Raw genomic sequence first — 24,874 nt, 5'->3', positions numbered from 1 at the left:
GTGCCGCCGGGCCCGGCGCGTCGCCTGCCCCGGGAGCCCCGCGGAGCCCCGCGGCGGGAGGTAAGGGCAGGCGGCCGCCGCCCCGCGCCCCGGCAGCCATGCGGACCCTGCGGCCGCAGCTCGCCTCCCTGCTCCTCCTCGGTAAGTGCCGCCGGGGAAAGGGTGGGACGGGACGGAACGGGATGGGATGGGATGGGATGGGATGGGATGGGGGTCGGCCGGGAGGGGCGGGACGAGACGGGACCCCCCCCCCCGCCCGGTGGGTGCTGTCGCTCGCACGGCGTACGGGAGGGTCACCCCTTGCAAACGCCCAGCGCGTGTACCCAGGAGTTGTCACTGCCCGCGCTTCTCCAGCGGTTGGAGGGAGGAATGGGGTGGGGAAAAAATTATATATAAATATTTATATATATGTATATATGTAACAAATCATGGTTTCATGTCCACCTGCAGTACCCCGGTGACCATCCTCGCCGGGGCGCGGCGCGGGGTCCGGCCGGGGCGTGGGAGCGGAGGGGACGGGCACCTCCTCCGCTCCTGGACTCTGGCATCAACTTGGGGAAGACGAGCGACCGGCCGGGGTCTGCTCCTGCTGGGGTCAGGGGGCGTCTCGGAGGGGAGACGTCAGGGTAGGGAGTTTATACGGGTCTGTGCTGAGCTTGCACAATGAAAGCAGAGAAAACGCCTGGGGTAAGGTAGGCTGCAAAAACGAAGTGCTCTGCTTGGCTGTCGAAGAGAAGAGCGCGTTGAAATGTAGAGGGAAGGCAGTCCCTGCTGCCGTGAAATGCAATTTGAGTGCTTTGTGCTGTCTCTCAAACTCCTCCTGCAGTCCCTCCGCTCTGCCCGCGTTTTGTACCCTGCGAACCGTTAAACGTGTGGTTTTGTCCCATCGCACAAGCGCCTGCCCGGGGGATGACACTCTGCACTTCTGTGAAGTCCTCTGGGACCCCACTGCTGGGTGAGAGAGGCTGTAGCAATGCAAGATCCCCTCCTACAAATTTGGGGAAAGGAGAATACAAGACAATTAAAATGCCTCTTACATTTTTAGTAGCAGACCATGTGCCGGGTTTGAGTACTGATGAGTTGATAGGAACATTTGTGGAAAATACTGTACGGCAGCCCCATGCTGCTTTCTGCCTGTTTATGTACAGAGCAACCTGGGAGCTGTTTTGATTTGCCTTTTCATTGGTATGATTTTCTGCTGGCATTAATGCTGTGGAGGGAAGAAGAGGCAAGGCTGGCAATTTCACTGTCTTGAGGATTGTCACATACTTAACCTGCTCTGCCAATTTGGAAACAAAATCTTTACTTGAATTGCAGTCGTGCTTCCATGTCTGTAATTTGTGTGTGTGTGTTTTCATGCACTCTGTCTGTCTCCAGCAAAGAAAAAGAGAGAGAACTCTTTGAGATGGTTTTGGAGGAGGTTCAAACTTCCCCTAACCACTAGCTTTCTCCCTTGGGTTCCCTAAAAAAAACCCCTATCTTCAAGCTAAGTTTATCCGGGGTGGCCTTGCTCCGCGAGTCTGTCGCAGCCCGCAAGATGGGTGTGGGCAAAGGGCACTCGCTCGCTGCCTTGTCTTCGCACGCTCAGTCTCTCCTGTTGAAGAACAATAACACCATTCTGGATTAAGGACTCCTAATATGGAGCGGTCGGTCGGTCGGTCGGTGTGTTGCCTGCTCCCAAGCACGCCTGGCTGCTGCGGCGGCGGAGCAGCAGAGGGCATCATCCATCGCCTTGCCGAAGGCTCCCGCGGCGGTACACAAGTGGGAACCCACCAGCCCGTGCTGGTGCTCACACGGCGCCGGGCCCGCTGCCAAGGCTGTCCCGACCCCCCCTGCTTGCAGGAACAGGCATTCTGGGTTTGACCTAAAACTGGCTCTAACCTGCCTTTGCCCTCCCCCCGGGGGGGGGAAGGAGCTGCTGCGGTGTCATCTGTTGCTGGGAGGATCGGCTGCTTTTCAGTGGTTCCAAATCCCACAGATGTAGCTAGTTCGTAAAAACACTGTGCTGGCCTCCTTGTGCTAAGCGTGAGGCTGTTTTTAGCCGTAGGAAGCTTGCCACGTGTGTGCTTGGAGTTAGTTTTCTTTTGGTGTTTTTCACCAGGACTTCTTTAGGCAGTTGATCTGCGTTTGTCCAGCTGCTGGTTTTATTAAAACTGGGGATGTGGGGCTGTGCTTCAAAGCCTCGAGTCGCACAGAAGTGCTTTAGGTTCCTCTTTGTTAAAGCTAAGACATCGTTTGACTTAGTGGAGAAGTGGCTGGAGTAAAAGTCCCTCTTTTGTAACATAAATCTGGGACTGGCTGGAAAAGGACTGTTGCTTTCCAAACAAGTAACATTAATTCTAGAATATAGGAATAACATACTGTGTATTGAATATGAAGAAAAAGAAATGCAACTCTTTTTTTTCTTTCTCTTGCAAACTCATTAAAATCACTGAAGGAGGAATTGTGGTTATGGAAAGAGATGGTGGATGATTTAATATAATATATCAAGCATTAACTACCTACCAGAATCCAAGTAACTATGAAGCCAGGGTTTGAAAACCCACATCTGGCATGTGGGTGTAACATTTGTAGATCTCTGCTGTTTTTTTTTCCCTTCTTGCTGCAGTGTTTGTTACAGGGTTCTTTAAACAAGTGGCACTTCATCACAGCAAGCACAAAATGGGAAAATAGAGCAAGTGCTGTAAATAATCCTCATGCAGCGATGAGACCATTAATACTTGTGCCAGCCAGTGCTAATCCTGTGTGTAGTTGCAAGATTTACCTCCTTTTTTTACAGGGATGCAAAGTCTGATACTCCTCATATTTATAGTGTAATATATAGGAAACACAATAGGCTTCTAGGGAATGCTGAATTCATTCATGTCAGTGACTGGTTTATGAATAGTTCTGCTTTTGAGTCTCTTGCAGTCTCCAGAATACCACCTGTGAATGCAATTTACGGCTCTTTGTGTTCAAACATTGCATATGTATATATGTACATAGACTCATTACCCTCTTCCTCTCTCTATTCATGCATAGTAATTGGTGATTTATTTGCGATTCCTAGAGGGGAGCAGAGCATGCGTAAGGTCTTGAAACTGCAGCTCACTTGTAAATGGCATGTTGGAGTGAAATAACGATGCAGAGGTGACTCTTGGAGAGAGAAGGGATGGTCTTGCAGGCCTGACTCCCGGAGGGGAAGGGGTGCTGGCTGGGAAGCAGCATGAGCAGTTGGCTGCTGCTCAAGTGTTCCGCTCCTGCACCCTCCAGCTCCTCTGCTGCCTGCCCATGCACGGGGGCCGAGGGGGTCGAGTGCTGACATTCAAGTCTCAACGCAATAGAGCTGGAGAGTGCTTGGCTGGAGGGGAACAGACGGAGAAAACAGCATCGTGGATGTTTGCACACACGGAGTTCGGGGTTGTTTTTGTTTACCACAGCTAGCGGCCCAGGAATGTTGCTGGCGCCTCATCTGCTCCTCGATGCATTGTTAGCAACAGTGGCCAAGATCGTGCTTTCTCCATCTGCGTCTGCCCAAAGTCCTCCGCCGCGAGCTTCGTTCTGCAAGCCAGCTCTGCTGCCCTCATACCCGTGTTTGCTGCCTCTGGATCGCCGTGGTGTGTGGTGCCCAACCTGGACCCATCCCGAGTGTGCTGGCCTGGGCTGTGACTCTGCTTCTTTTGGGGAATGAGGGCTCTGCAAGTGGCCCTGGCCTCATTTCTGTGTGTGATTCATCTGGCTCTCTGGGTTTCCCAAGTGTGGTGGGAGGCTGCTGTGGCCATCAGTGCTGGGCTGGCAGGCTCTGCTCCTGCGCATCCCCAAATGCGATTCTGCACAGAGAGACTCCCTCCCTGCAGCCTTGGCCAGACTGTCTGACATCCTGAGGCTCCTGCAAATCCTGTTTATTTACGCAGGAGGTTTTGGTTTATGCGAATTGTTGTCTTTTAGCTGACCTTCCGTCAAGTTAGATGTCTTTATTAAAGCAGTTTTTATTGTAAATCGAATGTGTACTTAGAACACTTTTACCAGACCCATTATATAAAGTGAAAGGCAGAATAAACAGCGCTGCAGACCACAGAAAAGAGGGTGGGAGAGAGAGGGTCACAGGGAGAACATCTCTTCGGTGTTGGAAGGCTTGTGGAGTTTTTTTGACCAGCAAATTGCCTTTTTTGGAAAAAAAAAAAAAAAAAATCTTTTAAAGCTTTTCTTGTAGTCTCTCGTCTTCTTTCTTACCCCTACAAAATCAGTGATGGATTCAGCCATTGGCTTAAAGGTTATACAGTCTAGTATGAAGCCAGAAGTTTTTTGATTGGTTTACCTTGGATGAATCAGAGTGCTCCTTGCTGTCTGATGGTTGGCAATCTGCAGACCCTGCCCAGAAACTTTAAGCACCAGGAAAATTACCTGAAAGGAAGGGAAAGATTTTCAAGCACAATAGGGTTTTCTTCTTGTTGCTAGGGTTCCTCAGCTCGTGATTTGACTTGTCTACTGGTATCAAGGACGTTTAGGCCCTCCAGGCACTGTCTGAAAAACTGCAGTATTGCAGTTTGCCTCTGGCTTTGAAGTTCTTAAATACTCTTTAATGATAACTTGCTAAATTGGTTTTGACTCCATTTTTGTGTTGGCATCTCTTTCCCAGTCATACAAAATCTTCTTAAAGAATAGTCCTGTGTGTTAGAATGTTAGGAGATGTTTAGCATCTGTTTCTTATCAGCTATGGAAGGGTTGAAATGGAGTCTTTCCTCACAAAGTGGGGTTGGACACATTGCAAGGCAAAGAAATTGGGACTGCAGCTGCCTTTGGTGGGTCTAGGATGTCTGTGTGCACATATGTTATTTCCAGCTCTAACCTGTTGCTCACCCTGTCTCCATCAGTGTACTAAGAACCTTTCAAATGATACAAGTTAATGAGCTTTTTCTTGTTAGGTTTAATTAGCAAATGACAATGAGACGAGGAAATCTTGCCTTCCTAGCTGCTGCTGAAGTCACATTTCAGTAAGTAATTGAACACTAGCACAAAACCAGACCATCTCAGCTAAGTAACGGGAAGCTTTGGGGGCTTGCTTGGAAATGGGAAATGCTTGGACACTCGGGACTCATAGCATTGCTGCACAGTACTTACACAAATGCCAAAAAGAAGGGATGCTCCTGAGAGGAGGTGTACCAGCCTGGTTCCTGCCCAGCGTGGCAGGGAGGGGAGGGTGCAGGTGAGGTTCTCACATGAGGATCAGTTGGAGGGATTTGCTTGATCTCAAAGCTAACTTGGCAAACCCAGTAAATACATAAAGGGACTGGAGGGGTGTGTCTGCTCTGAAAGTAGGTCCATTTTTCATGTGGTCTTGCAGATGTTTATGGAGGCCTAAGGGTGCTGGAAGGCAGGTGGCTGGAGGGCGTGGTGAGTTCATCTGGCTGGATTACCCCAGTTTGCTGGGGTGTGTGTGCTCCATGCCTCAGGGCCTTGGTACTGGGTCCAGCATGTGCCACCAGTTGCTCAGCCCTGCCAAAGGGGTGAGACGAGTCCAGTGTTTGACCCCAGTCACTCTCTTAACTGTTACCAGTGCCTGGCAGAGGCTGCCTGCTGTGTCCTGCTTAGTGTTTAATCTGTAGTTTCAGGCTGAAGTCACTGCTGGTACCCTCCTATGGCAGCTTCTTTCTGATTTCTCTCCCCTGTTGGTGGGTCCTTGTTGTTTACACGTCTGTTTCTGGCTCTTGTTGGGTGATGGTCCCCAGGGAAGGAAGGAAGAGCTGGTGCACGGTTAAGTGGAGGGGTGGGGAAAAGATTACAGACACATAGAATGGTTTGGGTTGGAAGGGACCTTAAAGATCATCTAGTTCCAACACCCCGTGCCATGGGCAGAGATGCCACCCACGAGACCAGGTTGCTCAGACCCCTATCCCTACTGACCTTGAATGCTTCCAGGGACAGGGCATCCATGACTTCTCTGTGAAACCTGTTCCAGTGCCTCACCACTCTGTGAGTAGACAGTTTCCTCCTAACATCTAATCCAGAACACCTCTTTTGTATTTAAAAGTGTTCCCTCTTGTCCTGTCATTATCTGGCTATGTATAAAGTTGTTTTCCAATTTTTTTTTATAAGCCCCCTTGGAGTATTGAAAGCTGCAGTGAGGTCTCCCTGGAGCCTTCTCTGCTCCAAAGGATGAGCCAAGGGAAAGCAGTGGGAGAAGGATGAAAGTGGAGAACCCAAATGATCAGAAAGTGGAGAACAGGCTCTAGAGGATGGGTCTTGCTAAATGCTGGGCCCTACACCGTGTCCATAGTTTTTACAAAACTCCCAAGTACGACAGAAACAATGATGGAAGGGATCTGTCCCTATTTGTTGTCTTGTTCCTGAGCAGTGTGCTTACCACCGCTGATTTCTTTCCTACCAATATACTGATTCTGTCTGGGACTTGAAAAATCATCTAGTGCTTCTCCTATCTCTTCTGATCTTGACTTAGGACTTTGCCAGTCAGGAAGGGATGAGGCTCCTGCTGAAGTGCAGGATTAAGGAGACTCCTGTGTGTTTTCCAGTGACAGTGTTGACTCTATTGGGATCCAGAGCATATTCTGCAGGGCAGCACATGGGGCAGCTGCACAACCATTAGCACCATCAAGCATTACACTAGTGCCAGTTGTTGGGTTTGTTGTTCTGGATATTGTTTCTCTGTCCCTTGCAAAACAGCTCATCAGGGTCTGACACGATAGGAGGTAATTTTTAATAGTTATTGTGGCACTGCTAGGTTTTAGGGTTTTTTTAACTAATGGTGTGAGTCTGGAATTGGTGTAATTTGCCTGGTGTTCCCTACTCTGCTCACAAAATCTGATAGTTTTGCTTCCAGGCAAGTATCTTCCCCTCTGGAGTCATTGTGATTACAGGGGGAATAGCAGGGAATGCTGATGCATCTGGGGTGTCTTTTTGTGGTTTTTTGTTTGTTTGTTTGTTTGTTTTGTTGGTTTTGTGGTTTTTTTTGGTTGGTTTTTTTTTTGTTAGGTTTTTTTGTTTGTTTGTTTGTTTCATTTTGTTTGGGGGTTTTGTGTTTTTGTTTTGTTTGTATTTTTGTTGTTTTTTGTTTGTTTTTTTTTCTTCTTTTTGTTTGCTTCCTTGTTGATTGTTCCCCACCCCAGTTACATCCCTGTTCTGTCTGACTGAGGCCCACTGTCACCTTTAATGTCTTTTGGGCTTTGTGTGGCAGTTGATAAGCTTGTCAAAGGGGGATGGGAGCACGGGGTGAGGTAGATGCGTTTTTCAGCAGACTCTGTGGAGCTGACTATCTCTTCTGTGTTTGAGAGGAGCTCAGCACTGACTCAAGCTGCTGTGTGAAATGGATGAAGCCTTTAGAGAAACGGAGGCTTGAAGATGAGATATAAAGCCCCAAAATAGCAAAAAAGTTTTTGTTTGCTTCTTTGGGATGAAAGGCTTTTGTTCTCTTATGACAGCAAGGTTATTGAGACTTGGCTGCTTAGATAAACTGAGATTTTTGTCTTCTTGGGTTAATCTTTCTGTCTCCATTCAGCATCATCGCCATCGACATAGGAATCTGCTCAGGTTCTCCAAATCTCTCTGAAAGGGAAGCTGGACCTTAAGTATAAGGCAAGAGGTGAAGGCAGTTGTTTGCTGCCAGAAGTCATCCAGAAGCTCAGTACTCTGCAAAATCATACTGCTGGAATCTGGCACTTATTAACTCAAGTTACCCAGTACCCAGGATCTAGCCAAAGGGCTCTGGCTGGCTGCCAAGCTGAAATTACCAACCTGGGTGTCAGGCCTTGTTGGTTCCTTTTTGATAGCTTGAAATAGGAGCTTCTCAAGAAGTGTGCGGGCCAGCCTTTCTTCTGGTCATGTTTCTTCTTACAGCTTTGTAAAGCGTTCGAGGTAATTACAGTACTTACTAATATTTATTCCCTTCTAAGCAATTATCTGAATGCGTTTATCTCTTTCGAAACACTCTGCCCCCTCTCACCATGTCGCTTCATCCCATCTCCCTGAGTCAGTGCTTTCTGCTCCCTCCCCTCTCATACAATCCTTGGTCCTCAGCTTCCTCCACCTCCTGGATATGCTGTTGAGCACTGCTTTCCTCTCCTGGAGGTTCCCGTATCCCTCTGTCTAATCCCATTACAGAGGAGGGATGTTTGCTCCACCTCGAAGTACATGATTGTTTAACTGCCCTGCCAGGTGCTAAGGCACTTTGCAATGAAGGACATGGATACCAAGAGGAAATGGGCTGGCGTTGTGCCATCCCTCAGCTTTCTGCTGACTGCTTGTGGCCCGCAGACAATATCTTAAGAACTCCTGCTGAAGGGTTTGACCTTTATGCCTGCAGCGTTATCCGGCGCCTACAGCAGGAGTCACAGCATGCAAATTCCAGTGCTTTCTTCTGACTTGTGATATAACTGTGGGCAAGTCATTCTGTCTCTGTTCTCAGCTCCTTGAAGTAGAGAGAGTGGCTTAAAAGGTGTCATGGGATTTTTTTGTGAGGAATTATGCAGTGTTAGGGCTGAGGTCTTGCTTGCTGTCTTAAGCAAACGGACTGCTTTTTTGTTACACGTGGAAGAACATGTAGGATGGAAGAGATTGTTATGCCCTGATTGATTTCACTTTTGGTATTAGGAAAAGAAGGAAAATTGATTTTTACTTTGAGCTCTGTGGTGTTACCCGCACAAGCTCTCTCGCTTATCCTGCATGAATGGGACCAGGCTTGTCTTGCCACTGCGTTAGGCTCGTGGAGCACAGCCCATGTGAGTGTAACGTGGAGCTGCTGTGATTCATTCCAGCCCTCAGTGTTACAGCAGCACAGTTAATCTATAGGTCACTGGCATGTAAGGAGCTGTTACATCTAATCAGTCCCATGCCATGAGCTAGTTGGCAGTTAAATCTAATCTAGAGTGTGTAGCTGCCAAATGCCTGAAGTCACCAAGCACTTACTCCTTTCTGCTGTAAATAAGGCTGACTTGAACAAGAGCAGCTTCAGGTGCTGTGAGTAGGGATCAGAGTTCGGGCTCAGGTACCTGGACTGCAGAGGGGCAGAGGTTGTCTGGAGTCTGAAGGGCTACAGGAAGGGTGTAAATCTACCTCCTCATCTTCATAAGTAGATACCAAAACAACTTTTTCTCATTTCACATCGCTTTTTCTCCCACCTCCTTCCCTTTGCCTAGATGTGAGGAGGGGTGTGTTTAAAGGTACTGCTGTCGTCATTAGAGCTTAGAGGGACCCTGTCTTGATTCTTGCACGTGTTTAAGTCTTGCCTGAGATGCCTATTTTTCCTTTCCTAATTTCTGCTGCCCTTACACCTCATCCACTCCTCTTGAATTTTCCAGTTGTGCCTGCAGGATCCCTTTGTTAGATGCATGTTGACCCCTTTCCTCTCCATAGCGAGAGCTCTCGCGTGATGTGCTTGGGAGTACACCTCCCTCTGCTGCTGAGGGCTGGAGAGGTGAGGCTAAAAACTTGCTTCCACTGTAGCTTCCTCTGCTGTTGTGGAGCAAGACAGGGGTGATCACCCCATTTACCTTTTAAATGGATTAATTTTTCAGAAATAAAGGGCGAATGCTGCCAGTTGCTATGCACATGGGGGTACAATAGGTTTGCTTTAGCTTGGGTGCTCTCAGGGGGCTTGGCAGGGGACCCTCACTGCCCTGTGACCACCAAATGAAGGAAGGGCAGCACTTCCTGCAGTGGCTGTTTGGATTTGTGCCTGGCCCTGGTGTTTGGGCTGATTTGATTTTTTTCTTTTTTCTTCTTTGTTTTTTTTTTCAGCCTTTGCAGGGCAGCAAATATGTGATGGGAAGGAGACTTGTTTCCTTCTGGCACAGGAGGGAGAGCTGTCTGAGGCTGGCCTGAGCTGTGTGGGGTGGTATAGGGTAGGCAAGAGGCTGAGCTCAGAGAGATTTGTTACCTCTTCTTGGAAGCCTGCCCATGTTAAGCTCGTGTCACCCTTCTTCTGGCTCTCATTTGGATCACAAAGCTATGTCTGTCCCCTTGGGGTTTTTTTGGCTGGCTTGTTTTGGGGGAGGATGTAGGAGTGAGAGGGGTGAGTGTGAGGGAAAATTTGCTCTGTGTCAGATGCCTAATAGCTGCTCTAGCAGATCCACTGGGATATGTTACTAAAAGCATCCTAATGATCTCAGTGTAATGGGCTTGAGCCTTGGAAGCCCGCTTGCTGGGAAGGGGAGCCCAGGGCTTTGTGTTGGGCTCCTGGAGGAGGAGGACTGGATTCCTGGCAGGGGACAGGGCAATCAGCAGGAGCTGCCTCAGTTATGTTGTTTCAGTTATGTTGTTATGTTAATTCAGTTATGTTGGAAAAGACCTGTGAGATCACTGAGTCCAACTTTGGCTGAACACCACTGCCACGTCCAGTGGCGCTTGAACACCTTCAGGGGCGGTGACTCCACCACCTCCCTGGGCAGCCCATTCCAAAGTTTATTCACCCTCTTTAGGGTGCCCGCAGGTACCCATCCCTCCATGAGGAGAAGCCGGAGGGCAGCCGTACGCGGGGCTTTGGCATGGCAGAGGAATGACTCGGGAGGCTTGGCCAAGCACCGATTACTGCTGTTACCTCAGAGATGTAGATTAGCAGAGACTGCAGTTTGTTTGCATGTCAGCTGAGTCCCTAAAGAGATGTAATCTGAGGAAAGGGTAATTTTCCTTATAGAAGAACTTGGGTGTTGATCTAAGAGGGAGCATGGAGCGTGGCCAGCAGCTGGCAGCACATGTGGGAGGAAGACGTGCTGGGGGAGGTGGCTCCCACCCTGGCTAGCAGTACCTGGCTCTGCTGCTCTCCTTCTTCTTACCACTGCAGTTCATGAAGTGCCAACATGAAGCCTCCTTTTCTGGCACAGGTGTTGGCCTAGAAAAGAGATGGGCCATTTCTTACCTGCAAAAATGACAGAAGCAAGGGTCACTTGAGAAGGGAGGGTTCATCAGTCCTGGAAGATACCAGTAGAGCCATGAAGACCCTTATGATAGGTGGGGACGGTGGGGAAGGGGTAGAAATGAGTGGGAGAGACAACAGGAATCCAGTTTTCCAGCGTATGGACAGATGTAAAAGAAATGCATATACGTGATCCTAAAAGTGCTGCGGTAGAGATTCTCCATAGTTACTGGGATCAGCATCATTTTCCAAACCATTCTTCCTATGTGGATGCAAATCTTGAGTGTGGGTAGGGTGAAGTGAGGCTTCTGGGGAAGTATGCTAGCGAGAGGCCAAAAATAAATTATCAAAAGAAAGAATTGAGAAATTAACAAAGCTAAACAGATGTGTGCGGCTCTAAGAAAAGGTTGTTGTATTTGAAAGCATATTTTTGAAAATCCATTTGCTTAGTCATCTTACTGATAAGTTAGCTATTTTTGCCTTCTTTGCTCTGATGACACTTCACTGTCTGTATAACGGGTTTAGCATCTGCATTCTTTTCTAGTTTACAGGGAAAATATATCTGCTAATTTTGAGCTGGCTTTGTAGAATTGCTTTACCTCTTGGCTGTGAAATAAGTAAGATACTGCTCTTAAAACTATTTTAAAGGAGAATTATTTCCCTTCTAAGCCATCTTTTTAGCCCATCTCACATGTCTGCAATCAAATTTGAATAGAGAATATATTTGCCGTTTCAAGTGTAATAAGGACTGTGCCCTCAGCTCCCCCAGACATAAAAGTCGTGATGTTTGGGTTCAGCACAGTAATCTACTGGGGAAAGAATGCAAGATCAAGGGCATTTGCGGCTTTTTATTTCTTTGTGTATGCAGGGGCTGTGGCATTGCTAGCAGGTTGCTCACAAATGGTGTCTTAAGATTACCTCTCTTGCAAGCAGCAAGATTTGCATCTTGCCGTTCCTGTTTGATCTGCAAGTGGTGATGAAGGCTGTATACTTGAATTCAGATTTTCTGAGTAGCAGTCTGCAGTCATTAGGGCAGCGCTTAGACCCCAGAGGCTTTTTCCATGTTTTCATCCTGTTGCAGTAACTGTGTCTCTTGTTATCTTGTTCGTGAGTATTTTCTCTGGTAAGAGGAGACTGTTTGTTGCAGCTGTTAAACCTCAAATGTCTTGAATCTCCCTTAGGGAAGAAAGGCAAGAGTTCCTGAGGTTTCTGCGTAAGTAGACTATGGAAACACCGACATGTCTTTCCCAAGTATGCAGCCAGGAGGGATTACTGGTGCTGTCTTAGTCAGCTGATGGATTCTGGGTGGTTCGGCTTGTGATTCCTCCCTTTCGCTAGCTTGCTGTGTTGAAGGGGTTTAGTAGGGGAACTGGGGTTTTTTGTTTGGGCTTTTTTTGGCATGCAGTGGTACTGGATGGCTCTGGTTGTTTTTGTCAGAACAGCGAAGCTAGGAGGTGTCAGAGGAAATTATGGATGTTTGTTCGGTTTTCTGGCTGGATATACCATGCGGGTTTTAGAGAAATGTGCACTGAATAAACATTGGGTGAATCTCCTAGGACTAGCACCGCCTGGGAGCGGGTGTTGGGAGCTGGGCTTATCTTCATGGCAGGATTTTAAAAAAAATGTTTGTAGGAGAAGAGTTTTGTGCCCTGTGTTTGGTTCCCATCGGTTCAGTGATTTGTAATGTTCCTCCGTCTGTTCTCTATAGAGCCAGCTGGCCAACCTTAGGAGGGGATTATCTGAGTAAAATTCTCCAAAGCTTACACTGCTGACAGAATTCCTTCTTTTCCCCTCTTCCACAGTGCCGGAGGCCAGCCTGGGCCCAGATGTGATCCATCGCCATGCTTAATGTGTTGGGGTCAACCCCTGGGCTTGTCAGAGCCCCTTGGGAGACGGGTTGTGCTCCGTTCATGCCACTGCACTGGGTGGTGGTGGGTGAGAGGGCCCGGCCCTGGCAGAGCCAGTGAGGACAGAGCTGCCAGAAAGGGAGGGAGCTCTGTCCCAGGCAGCGGCAACTTGGCACCTTACCCAGAGTGACCTGGCCTGAGATGGGAATCTGAGACAGTGTGTGCCATGGTACCCTCACCCCTGCTGCCCCCAGGGGTCATCCACGCTCCTCAAGGCAGACCCAGGGGATGCCATGGTTGCAGGAAGCCCCAGCAGAAAAAAGTGCCAGGTTCCCCTGAGCCTGACTGCGTGGGCATAGGGGCACCTCCTCAGCCAGGGGCAGCCGTGGCTTGGGCATGGGGGGTGGCTTTTGTGTGCTGTGGGACACTGTCTGGGAGCAGCCAATGAGCTGCCTTATGAGCTTGTGCAGGGCATTTAATTTTGCCTCTGTGTTAGGAGGTGGCATTTCACAGCTGCTGCAGGCAGGTGCTCACAGAGCTGTGCTAGTGGGTGCTTAGAAGCAACCAGTGTCAACCCTCACTCACCTCTTGCAGCCCACTGCAGTGAGCTGAGGTAGGGGAAAGGCCTCAGCAGCTCCTTTGGACATGGTGGTCCAGCTTCCTGGCCCTGCATCCCTCTCCCTCCCTTCTCCCTGTCTTTGTGCTGGTCTCTTCCAGCTCTGTCAGTTCCCGACAGATCTGGAGCGTGTGTGGCATTTTGGTGCAGCTGCTGTATCTGTTAAACTTGGATCAGTCGGTCGCTGTTAAGGCTTACAATCAGTGTAAAAATCTCTGAGGTGCAGCTATTTACAGAAAAAAAGAAAAAAAACACACCACCCTTCCAGACTTGCATCAAACAAGAGTTTTATTCTCATTAATTGAATTCCTCTAGAGTCTGATAACTTGGGCATGTTGGAATCAGATAAATAAAACCCTCCCTCCCTGGTAGCTATGTAAGCCTTTCCTTAACTCCCTGATCAGAGGGGACTAGGCTCTGCTAAGTAAGTAGCTGAAGATGGAAACTTCTGTATACATCTGCTCATCAGGGAGTGTAGGCAGGAGGATGCTCAGTGTGGTGTATCAGCAGAGGAAGAATTCACCTCATTCCCACCTCTCCTTTTCTCAGTTGAGGAGGAAAGATTTTTTGTTTAGTGACAAATGCTGTTTAGTCACTCTCAGACAAATAGCCTGTGTCTACAAACTGAGGCTCTGCTTTCTTCCGGACCTTCAGATAAATTTGCAGCCCTACAAAGTGGCAAGTCTGCTCTTGCTGAAGTCAGGGTGCATTGCCTTTGGAGCATCTCTTGGGCTGTGCTGCCCATCTCATCGCATGAATTCCAAGATGTGCTGCTCTGGGAGGCAGGAGAGTATTTGGACTTGTGCCCGAGGTGTGGTGTTGCCGAGCTGCTTCTGTAATCCTGAAAAAATTCAACTTGAAGCTTTTTCCAGATTCCATTTATCAAGTGAGACTCGTAGTTATGTCCCTTTCTCCATCACATCTCTTATGTGTGGTTCTTGTCTCGCTGCTGAAGACTGGGGCCCCTTTCGCTCAGCAGATGCTCTGGGTTAGTCCAGGGTCATTCCTCCCTGTGCCTGGATCACTCATACTGTGACAAGGAACCTGGCTTGCCAGCCAGGCTTTTGTGTATCTTGGTTTTCAACCAGCACCGCTCTTCCCCCCGCAGGGTCTTTCTGCTTTCCTCCTCCCCTACCACTCCTGGTGCGACCTTTCTTGTGCACCCTGGACTTGGATTTCACCCCACCCCTCTTCTTTTGTCAGTATTTCTGCCCCATAGCTGTTCACACCACTGACACAGTGGCATCTGCCCCCACCCATGGGGCACTTTTTACGCCCTCTCTCCCATCTCCTGGCCTCACCATCTGCTGCTTCTGCTCCCGCTGTCGTGCAGTGGCATGGAGCTGGCACGAGTCCTCTGACAATGCTGACCTCCCCTTCTCAGACAGAGCGCGGATCCTTCCCTCTGCCTTGTCCCTCATAAGCACTATAACCTGCCCTGCTTTACTGAATACTACTAGTGATACTTCCCCCCCAAGCCTGGATAGCCCCTTGTCTACCTTCGAGTTTGCTCCTCAAACCATAGCAACTTTACAAAGAGAACTGGCATACAAATAAGGGCCTGCCTTTACCAGTGTGTTTGCTCAGTCCAGCTTCTTTCTTCATGCTTTTCACAAAGGTAGAATTTCTAACCTTTTTTGCTTGTCTTAAGGGCCCCAGCTCATTTTCCCTTGTCTCTGTCATTTGTTTTGCTACTCATATCCTCTCTCCCTCCATGCAAAGCTGCTTTATCCCCTCCTCCTCAGCAGCTGCTCTGTCCTCCACAAGCCCCATGGGATTCTCTGTCTGGAGCTTTTGCCTCCCAGCTCTCTGCCAATTTAGTCTGTCTCTGTGATTTACTTTGCAAGGGTGTTCTTAATAGCCCCCGCTGCTCTACATCTCAGTCGTGATCTAGCATTACCTTCCCTGACTTGGCAATTGTCCTTGTGATAAGCAGTTTTGGTCTCTTTTCTGGAACAATTTCCTCCAAGTTGTGTTGTCTTTGCCACCTTCTGCCTCTCTGACAGAGATTTTCGTATGTCCTCATGAGTATACCCTGCCCAGCTTCAGGGTTTGGATTTTTTGAGGCCATAAGGGGCCTGTTCTGTGATGTTCTTTACCTCTTGCTACAGTCCCTCCCTCTTGGTAATTTTATCCACTCATAAAAGTTGGACTGGCCTCTCTCTGCTGATACTACAAGGTGGTATTTCTGTTCAAATCAAAATTTTAACTTGTCTCTGGTGCTTTCCTATATGCATGTGCATGCACCTGGGTCCTTCTGCTTAAGAAGTGTAAGCTGCAGCATTTCCTATCCATCCCTGCCTCTGAAAGTCTTTCAGGGTTTTTTGCTGTCTGCCGGTTCCCCTGAACTCTCAAATTAGTTCCTCCTCCTCTGCTGTGCCAAATGCAATATGCTTGTCCTCCCCTTTAAAGCCCTTCTTAGCCTTGTTCTACCTTGTCTTTTTTAGTGCTTCTTCCCTCTGTGTGGTGTTTGATTCCCAGCCTTTGCCTCTCCTTGTGTTTCCTCAGGCTGGGTTCTCAGAGAGAGACAGCTTATCTGATGGTGCTGCCTCTGCCGCCCCTTTCCGGATAACCTGGAAGCCCTTTGGCCAATTTTACGCAAATTTGACAGGAGTAGAGAGCGCGAAAATAAACGAGTTCCTGCAAGTCTTGCGAACAATAAGTAGCTGAGTCAGGGGGGCAGCAGGGGATTGAAGGAGACCCTTTTCTTCAAGGGCAGTGCCTCCAAATGACTGTGCCAGCTGTAGGAGAAGCTCCAGCTGAAGCTCGCAGTCAAATCATTAGTCTCGGAGACAGCCTCCCTCCTGAAGGCATAGGAAGCTAGGCTTCATTAATTCTCCTGCTCTTACAGTTGTTTGCTAAAAGTGGTGGCTTGGAGCCCTTCTCTTTTCCTCTGTGTGATTGGGAGTAACCTGCAGCACTGCTTCACCTGCTGCCTTGCCACAAGGCTTGTTAGAGACCTGCCATCAGGGTCTCCCAGCAGAGAGAGACCTTGGCGCTTCCTCACAAGCTGCCTTGCTCTCACCTCCTCCCTGGCCTCTTCTGACCCATTTGTTGCCTGTCTGAAGGTGCCGTTTCATAGTACGGCTGATCTAGTGGAGTATTCCAGCTGCTAATGAAAGGGTTGTTTGCCTCCATCTCCCAAAGAAAAAGTGTTCCTGCTGTCTTAGTGAAAACAAATAACTCTTTCGGTGGTTCTTTCTTCAGTTCGTGTGGGGGTCAGGCATGGGGAGAGGAGTGCACGTGTTGCTAGCAATGAAGCCAGTGGGAAAGCAAGACAGCTTTAGCTTAACTGCATTGTGAAACCACATTTTTAAACAGAATCTCCTGGGACTGAGGGTGTTTTTGCCGCTGTTTTCTCTGTAGGGGATCTGGCACAGCGAGGCTGCTCTGAGTAGATGCTTGGTGCCGAGCTGAAGTAACTCGTGGCCTATAGCAGCAGTGAATGCAGTCCTGTTGGAGTGACCTTCACAGGAGGGTTGGGATTGGGAGGGACCTCTGGAGGTCATCTGATCCAAGCGCCCTGCTCCAGAAGGGCTACCTAGAGCACGTTGCTCAGGATCGTGTAGAGATGGCTTTTGAATACCTCCAGGGATGGAGATTCCACAACCTTTTTGGGCAGCCTCTTCCAGTGTGCCGTCACCCCTCACTGCTGTGGGTTGTTTTTTGTTTGTTTGTTTGTTTAATAGAAAAAGTGTTCTCCTGTGCTTTTCAGCTGGTCATTTCTCCCCAGTGCATCGCCTTGTTCCTCATCAGGGAGGAAAATCACATCTGATTGTCCTTCTTATTCATTGGTAGTAGTATTGTGTTATGAATGTGCTTAGAGGGAATGATTGTACCTTTCTCCCATCCAGACTGGAAGCAATAGTAATATAAATGCCTCTGCATCCTTTTTTTTTTTTTTTCTTTCCTTTTCCAAATACCAGAAAGCACCTGTCCTCCCATTTGAAATGAGAGCCTTGGTAATTTGGTGACAACTGCTGTTAGTCTATGTAGCATGTCAAACTAGTAAATTACAGTGTAAGAAGTTGAGGAGTTCTAACATCTTAATTAGTAATAAGAGGCAGCTGAAGAATCTACCTGGATCTGTGTCTGTCTTTCAGGGATGCTGTCTGACTGAATCACAAAGGTTTTTGAGAGGCAGCATCTTACTGCTGCTTAGTGAACAGGGAAGAAAACAGAAAGATTTGTGGGAAGGAAATGGAAGCTGTCTGCTGTTGTAGGGCTATGCTTCATATTCTCGTGATCCTTTGTGGTGGGGTGGGAAAATTATTTTGGAGAAATGCATGCTTTTAGCCAATATGCTTGACCTTGGGGATAAGTCAGTTTGCTGTTTACCTGAAAGCTCTTTCTGCTGAAGAAGTACAAGATGGCAGCTTTGCCTTGCAAATTGAATGTTCTCTCATGCTAATGGCCATGGCTGAGGGGCACAAATGTTTCTTTAGCATGCCAGAAGGAAGCGTGAGAGATTGCTCTTGGCTGCATTCATTTCTGGATATTACACTTCTTGCAGTGCCATTCCTGCAGAACTGTGTGCTCCAAAGGAGGAGGGGAGCAAGTGCAGACCCATCCCTAAAGACAGAGCTGGAGTGCTGGAAGAATGGTGTGCTCTGGGAGGCAGGGGGGGATGTACAGCAGGGCAGTTTGTCATCAGCTCTTCCAAGCTGTCAATATTTAATAGATCATTGTTAAGTTTCTCTCTGTAGGAGGCAATCAATTTGGGGTTAAGCAATTCGTAAATGGCTGCCTGAGGCTGCTGATTTGGAGGTTGAAAAGGATATGCTCTGGCCCTGTCCAGAAGAACAAGTGTGCAAGTAAAGGTCCGAGAGAAAATAAGGGTGCTGAACTCCTAAATGTCATCCTTACTAAAGTAAGGGAAATTCTTTGGAGTCACTCAGAGCAAGGAGATGGGACTGAAGCCAAGTAAGCGTCTTCTGGGAGCGTGGAAAATGGGCCAAAACACTGGAGGGAGTTTCGCTTTGGAGATGAAGGAGGGCACTTGTATGTCTGTCCTTCCTCCCTCTGTTTCAAATGAAGAGAGCAAGAAGCTTTGTTTTTCCTTAGGAAAAAGAAATTTGAGGGAAGGGAAGAAACAAGGCTCTCCATAGATCAGAGGTATTTTAAGAGATCTCTTCATGAAAGAGAGGGAATTCCTTTGATGAGAGGCTGGGTAGTAAATGCTGTTTCCTTTTGGCAAGGGTAATGTGAAGGTGAGATTTATGACTCTGCACTCTTTTCTCCTGGGAGAGTATTTTAAGCATCTGGGATGTTATGAGCTGAATTACAGCAATAATAGGGACATTCTGTTGTTTAATATTGGGAGGGATTGCAGAGCATGCAGGAAAATGAAAAAAAAAAGTGACATTAAAACGTTATTGACTGTGAAACAAAATGAAGTTTCTTATTGTCCGAGAGTGAGTGATCGCAGAGGGAATAGTGTTTGACAATTCTTAGACTGACCCTGGATGTTGAACATGTAGGTCTTGAAGACTAAAGAAGGATAATAAAAAGAAATACAGGGGCTGCAGGGCATAATGAACTATGTCAGAAATTTCCTGCCTAGCTTTGTTGCTCGAACAATTCCATTTCACCTCTTTCCCTTGATAGGCTGGGAACACATACCAGCGGAGAGTTCAACCCTCTGAAATGTGTGTTGATGCTTCGTAGCTTTGGCACTAGCATGGCAATGCTGAATCTTTTAGAGGTCTGGGAGCAGCATTAAGGGCACCAAGGTAAATGGTGTGTCCTTACATGTGTTGTAAGTGCTAAAAGAACGGAAGAAAAAACCACACGTAGGAACCTTAGGAGACCTCACTTTTCGTGCAGGTCTACATTAAATCTTACAGTGAGTACCTGTGGGTTATGGCTTCAAAGCTCAGGCTGGGGAGGTGGTAATGAAGCCATCACTGCTTTTCATTAGAAAATATAAAAGTAGGCATTGCCTTGGGTATTCCAGCAGACCACTGTAAATGCTGCTGTGTATTGTAGTGCTTAACCAGACCTGGAACCAACCGTAGTGTTATAAGTCACTAGGGCATGTATTCAGTGGGCTGTAAGCAAGAATAAACTCCTGAGGATAAGACACGGGGAGCAGTGCAAGTTAGAAGTACTGCGTGGGCAATCCAACACTTCCTGCCTGCATATTCCCAATATAAGTATAATCTGCCAGGGAGCTTCTGCTTGTGTATTTTTCCCATAACGATCGGGGTAACGGTGGTATAGTATGTGAAGAACATGCTGATCTGAGTTGGAGAAGGGCTGCAAAACTTCTGTTGTGACCTTGGAGGAAGAGAAATAGATTGATGGGATGGGCTCTACTTTAAGTGCAGAAAAGAGCCTGTAGTGCTGCTGGAGCTCTCTGCCCTTCTATGAGGTTAATCAAAAACTTTTGGTGAATACAAGAATTGCAGATTATTAGGGACTTTTCTTTTTTGTCCTCTGAGGATCTTTGCAGGAAAACAGTAGAACTGTAATAAACAGTGAGTGTGTTGGACAAAGATTTACCATTATGGATCTGAACCAGCAGGGCAGCCAGCTCAATCTCTCCCTTGTACATCAGCATTTGTTGTTATTCACCACCTACATTAGGTACACCTTGTTCCACCAGCTGCTTCAAAGTCCATCTGAAGTAAGGAGGGTGAGCACCATGAGCTCCCGAGCTTGAGGACCTGTGTGCCCAGCCATCCTCCTTCCTTTTGTTAATACAAAATTAGAGAGTATCGCTCTTTTTTCTGACCACAGGAGTGGCTGGCTGGCTTCTGGAGGCTTAGCTCTCTGACTTTTCAAAGTAAAACTTACTCAATTAAAGAGTAGTTTCAGCTTCAGTGCAGCAAAGTAACTTTAAACCCACTTTCTGATGGGATGATTGAGGATAGAACTGTAAGAGCAGGGAGATCTCGTGTTGTGTATACCCTGTGGCAGATTCTGTCTGTGTTGTCCTTTCAAAAAGTAAATGTCTATCAGAGGAGGAAAGTGAATGTCTCTCAGAGGAAGCTGTAGTGTGAGATACCTCAGTCTCACAAAGCAGCTTTCTGGTGCCTCGCTTTCCTTGCTTCTGGGAAATTGAACATGTAGCCAGCTCCCATGACCAACCTGAATCTCTGCTGTTCCAGTCCAAGCCTATTGTTTCTTGTCTTATCAGTGTCCAGTGTAGATAATTAATTATTCCTTCATCCTTTCAGCATTTTTAGAAGTTTAAAGGTTTTAGTAATACAGATGATCTGTGCCTCAGGAATATGCCGTTCTAAGGTGGTGTTAAAACTAGCATATTTTAACATGCCTAATTGTAGACACAGGGAAGGAGCAGTTAGAGGAATGTGACATCCATACAGTATGTGGTTTGCTTAAAAAAAATGGGGGAAAAAATCACAAGGGTAGATCACATTTCGCACTGTGCATCAGCAGAATACCAGTGCCACACTGGGGAAAGTAAGGAGGTCTTCTGTCAATATAAGGACCAGATCTGAGAAGAACCAAAGGATATAAAATGGCTCTGATCTTGGCAAGGGAGTTGGATGTCTGACTGGATGCATAATTATAGCAGAGGTACAAGACCTCTTTTACAGTCAGAACTTGGGAAGCTCGGCACAGGCCACAGCAATCTATGGTGATTAAAAGAAATGTCACCTCTTTCATATTTACTGAAAACATTTTTCTTAAAAGCCAGTAAACATCTGCTGTGGAAGTGAGCTGCTGTGAGACAGAGCAGCGAGCAGAGATGAGTGAAAGCGGTTGTGTTGGAAGAACAAAGAGCTTCATTGGCGGCTCCTGTCTCGTTTGCCCATGCTTTGATATTTCCCTACTGATTGTGGTATTTCCATACCAATTATTGTATAAATTGCCCCTGGCTGACCTCTCCACTTAGCCATCCTTAGTTGGCTTAGCAGTGGGAGGAATTTGAATGAGGAATGAATTGCTTTTAGAGTTGGTTCAGGAGGACAGTCCATGTGCTGGGAGTGGTGGGATGGTGTCAGGAGTGGAGGAGGATAGGGGATGAGGCACCCTTGGCTGCATGATTTAAACATCAAAGCAAAAGGGTGGAGGTAGGGACAGAGTTGTTCTGCAGGTGGCTTCAGTGACACTTTCAATACACTGAACTCACTTAGCATGACTAAAAAATACACCAAGCAAAATACTAGATTTTCCCAGAATGAGACTTTACAGTAATAGGGGGAGGGCTACCACATGTTTTCTTCTGATAGCATTGTTTTTTTCCGTCTGGCAGCAGGTTGCAGTGTACAGAGATTGTCCCTGCTGTGACTCATTTATGCAAAAATTAAACTCGAACCTAATTTTTATTTGTGCTCCTTAACAGGAGACTTCACAGAATAACAGGTGTGTGTTGCTCGAAGATCGTCTCTGTTCTGGTTACTTGTTGGGACAGAGTCTCCCTGAGAGATAATATTAGTCTTCAACCCATGAAAAAAAGGTGATAGCTGCTGGGAGAAATGTTCTCAGTGGCTGGACAGTTGTGAGCTTGGAAGAACCTTCCTGAAATGAATTAGTGTTTCGTGGGTATCAGCCCCACTGTGAAGTCCAGAGAAAAAGCAGGGACTAAGTAATGGGATGGCTTTGGCAAGAGCCAACTGCATCCTCCCTGGCTGACACAAAGGAGAGAAGGACCATCCCCTGGGAGACTGGAAAATCAATCTGAATTAAGATGGAACATGAGCTTGGAGGGTGTTAACTGCCCCTGAGTGATTCCCTGGAAGCGAAGGCCTGTGCAGGGCTGGATGCTCTTGTTTTGGGGCAGGGGATTGGAAACACTGAGGAGGAGAGAGTCAAAGGCAGCCCTGCTTGCTGGGCTGCAAGTGTGCCCTGTAACTTTGTGAGGGCAGCCAGCACAGGGGCTGCTGCAGCTCAAAGGCAGGAGGGCAGCAGTTGCCACAGCCCGTGGTGCACTTGGCCATGGCACCTGCTCTGGGGTTGTGCGTGCCCAGAGCATCTCTCAAGCTCAAGAAAACAGGCACTTTGGCATGACTGCTCTTTAGCACTTGTGTCTGAATTGTCTTCATTACTGGGGACTTTCTGCCAGGTCCTGTGGTCTGCTGCAGATGCTAATTCATCATAGCCAAATAGGATTTATGCACGCTCCCCTTCCCTTCCCTGCATACGTGCACCAGCTCCCATGTCAGGGCTGAGAGCGTTTGGAGGGAGCCAGTTCCGTTGGCCATGCTCAGAGCAGAGATAGCCACGCTTCTGGAGAAAAAGCTGAAACGGTGCCTTTTTTAGCCTCTGTTGTGGTGTAGCCAGTGCATAGTGTGCAGACCAGATGTGACCCGTGTGGCTGAAGAGCATAGCCTGCAATGGCACGGGTTGTGAAGGGGCATGAGGACAACTGTGCCAGTTCAGACTGTCTTCCACCTAGCTCAGTATCACGCCTCAAAAAGCTGTAGGCAGGCAGCTGTGCAATTGTAGCTTGTTTTGGAAGCCTCACAAACCCAGTGTGACTTGACTATTTAGTAGCCCTCTTTCAAGTACTTGTCTCACCCATATTTCAGCCCGTGTCAACTTTCCACGTCCATGGCACCCTTTGGCACGGATATCTGCAGATATGCTACATGCAGCTGCCAGAACTGCCACACTTGTTATAAAGCTGGATCTGACCAGTTTCTGTTGATGCCCTTGATTTTTAAGCCAGGAGAGATGATAAATGGTCGATTCTTGACCATCCTTTCCATGGAATACATATTTGTGTAAACCTTTACCATATCCCCTTCAGGTCATCTTTTTTCCCAGGCTCCATTATTTCTAACATAGAAGCCATTCCCTAGTGTTTGTCAGCATTGTTGCTCTTCTCTTGACAAGTTCTCGGGAGCACCTGTAAATTGAACAAACAATAGTGACAACAGCAAAACCCAGATGTGTGCTGTGTATTTGTGAAAGGGAAAGGGATCTCTTTGGAAATGTTTTCTGTCCAGTGACTGTATTCAAAGGCACAAATTAATTTTTAAAGGGAATTTAGGATTAGTATTGTGAGTTGTTGACAAATACTGCTTTAGATTTTCTGAGTGTGGTGGGTTTAATGTAGGCCTTCCCTGGTTACCAGTTTGTAACCAAGGAAGGGGCAGTGTTCCCAGTATTCCATACGATTTTTACGTAAATCGTGGTATAAATAAGAAGGGAGGGGAAGCCTTTGTTCTTCTTCTCTTCCACCGGAGTTTGGGAACAGTGGGTCCCTGCATTGGTCTCACTTATCTAAGGCTGAGACCTTCAGCATCCACTGGCCTGCCACATGGAAGCTTGGAGAGTGCTGGCAGTGTCAGCCAATCCTGCTTTCTAAGGGACGTGATGAGATTTGTTTTACTAGTTATTTTACTGGTTCTCGGGTTTGATTGCGCATATCTATTCGGTGTCCCTTTTTGTTTCCTTTTGTCCCTTTTTTTCCCCCTTTCCCTATCCCTTCAGGGGGTGTTTGGATTCCCGTTTGCTGTGTACATAGCATCTTAACTATAATATACATAAAATATATTTTTTATATAACTAGCTTGGTTTTCGGGTTCTTCAATTTGCATAGTTTTTTTCCTTTGCTCTGGGGGAAGTAGAAAGGGGGGAAGAGAGGGGCTGCTACTGGGGTTTTGGGCATTTGGGGAGCCAAGTCCAAACCATCACACTGAGTGAAGGAAAACTGCTGTAGAACTGCAGGGGTAGAAACATCCCTTCAAGCTGCGTGTTCATCACTGTCAGCCCTACACTTACAGAAGATATGGAAAAATATAGAGACTTTTTTGGTTGCTCGGAGTGATTAGACCCAGGATAATAGTCCCAAGAGCTCAAGTTTCTCCTTTGGATTAAATGACTACTGGCAGCAATTATTGATATGTAAGATACCTCGATGCAACTGTAGTGCCTTTGGATGTGGTGAAGACATGGCCTACACTCTTCTGAGACGGGGAGATTTTTCACAAGAGGTTCCTCATAATTCTGTCATGAGTTTTTATTTATTCTTTTGATGTGTTAATGCTGTGGCAGTTTCTATGTGCTTAGCCATCCTTTCTGTCATTATGCTTATCTTGCAGTAAGCCTTGAATCAATGTTCTCAGGTACAATTTCGCACGCTTGTTCTTCTGAAAGGGACCTGAAAGTCCACCTCCTTCCCAAAAGGTAAATGTTTGTCACTTTCTGAAATGTGACTTCTTCAAACTACTTCAAATCAGGCACCTGAAATGACCAGTTGCCTGCAGAAAACCTGAGCTCCACACGTGGAGAGGCCAGCTCTTGCCATGGTTATCTGAGGTTCCTGTGAGGGTACAGGTTTTGCAAAGACACTGTGTACTCAGAAGCTGAGCTACAGCACTTTCTGGGTGAGATGGCTGGATGGCAGGGATGCTTGATGCTTCTTCCTTGCCCATTCATTGAATGGAGAGGCATTCAAGTCCTGGCTGTGATATGACAAGGGAGACTCGAATGACTTTGTGACTGACATTGCGTTTCTCCCTTGCCTTTCCCCTGTTTTTCAGAACTGTTTCCCGTGGCATTTGCTGTGGCCCTGGGGCCTGCTGGGGTGGGTAGGCATAGGGGAGGTGCAGGGACCAGGCATCTGCAGCTTCCTGGGTCCTGCACTATCCC

The 24,874-nt window shown here is 47.5% G+C and overlaps 1 protein-coding gene across 3 annotated transcripts in view; it reads left to right on the top strand.

Annotated features, from left to right (window-relative positions):
* Nucleotides 1-18: 18 nt before the first annotated feature.
* The window catches only part of IGSF3 (immunoglobulin superfamily member 3), a 94,225-nt gene continuing 69,369 nt past the window's right edge, over nt 19-24,874 (top strand). For 2 of the 3 annotated variants that reach the window (XM_027888245.1, XM_027888243.1), the window contains exon 1: nt 19-141. In XM_027888245.1, the coding sequence (XP_027744046.1) occupies nt 99-141 (43 nt within the window). In that variant the 5' untranslated portion in view covers nt 19-98. Of the gene's footprint in view, nt 142-7,737; nt 7,849-24,874 lie in introns of those variants that run through there. The other variant, XM_027888244.1, reaches the window with a different exon arrangement.

This window comes from Empidonax traillii, unplaced genomic scaffold, assembly GCF_003031625.1.
Source record: "Empidonax traillii isolate 1590-97213 ecotype Southwest subspecies unplaced genomic scaffold, ASM303162v1 scaffold236:size2090792, whole genome shotgun sequence".
Classification (NCBI taxonomy): Eukaryota; Metazoa; Chordata; class Aves; order Passeriformes; family Tyrannidae; genus Empidonax; species Empidonax traillii.
Note: the sequence above shows the minus strand (reverse complement) of the source record. Positions and strands in the feature narration are given on the sequence as shown.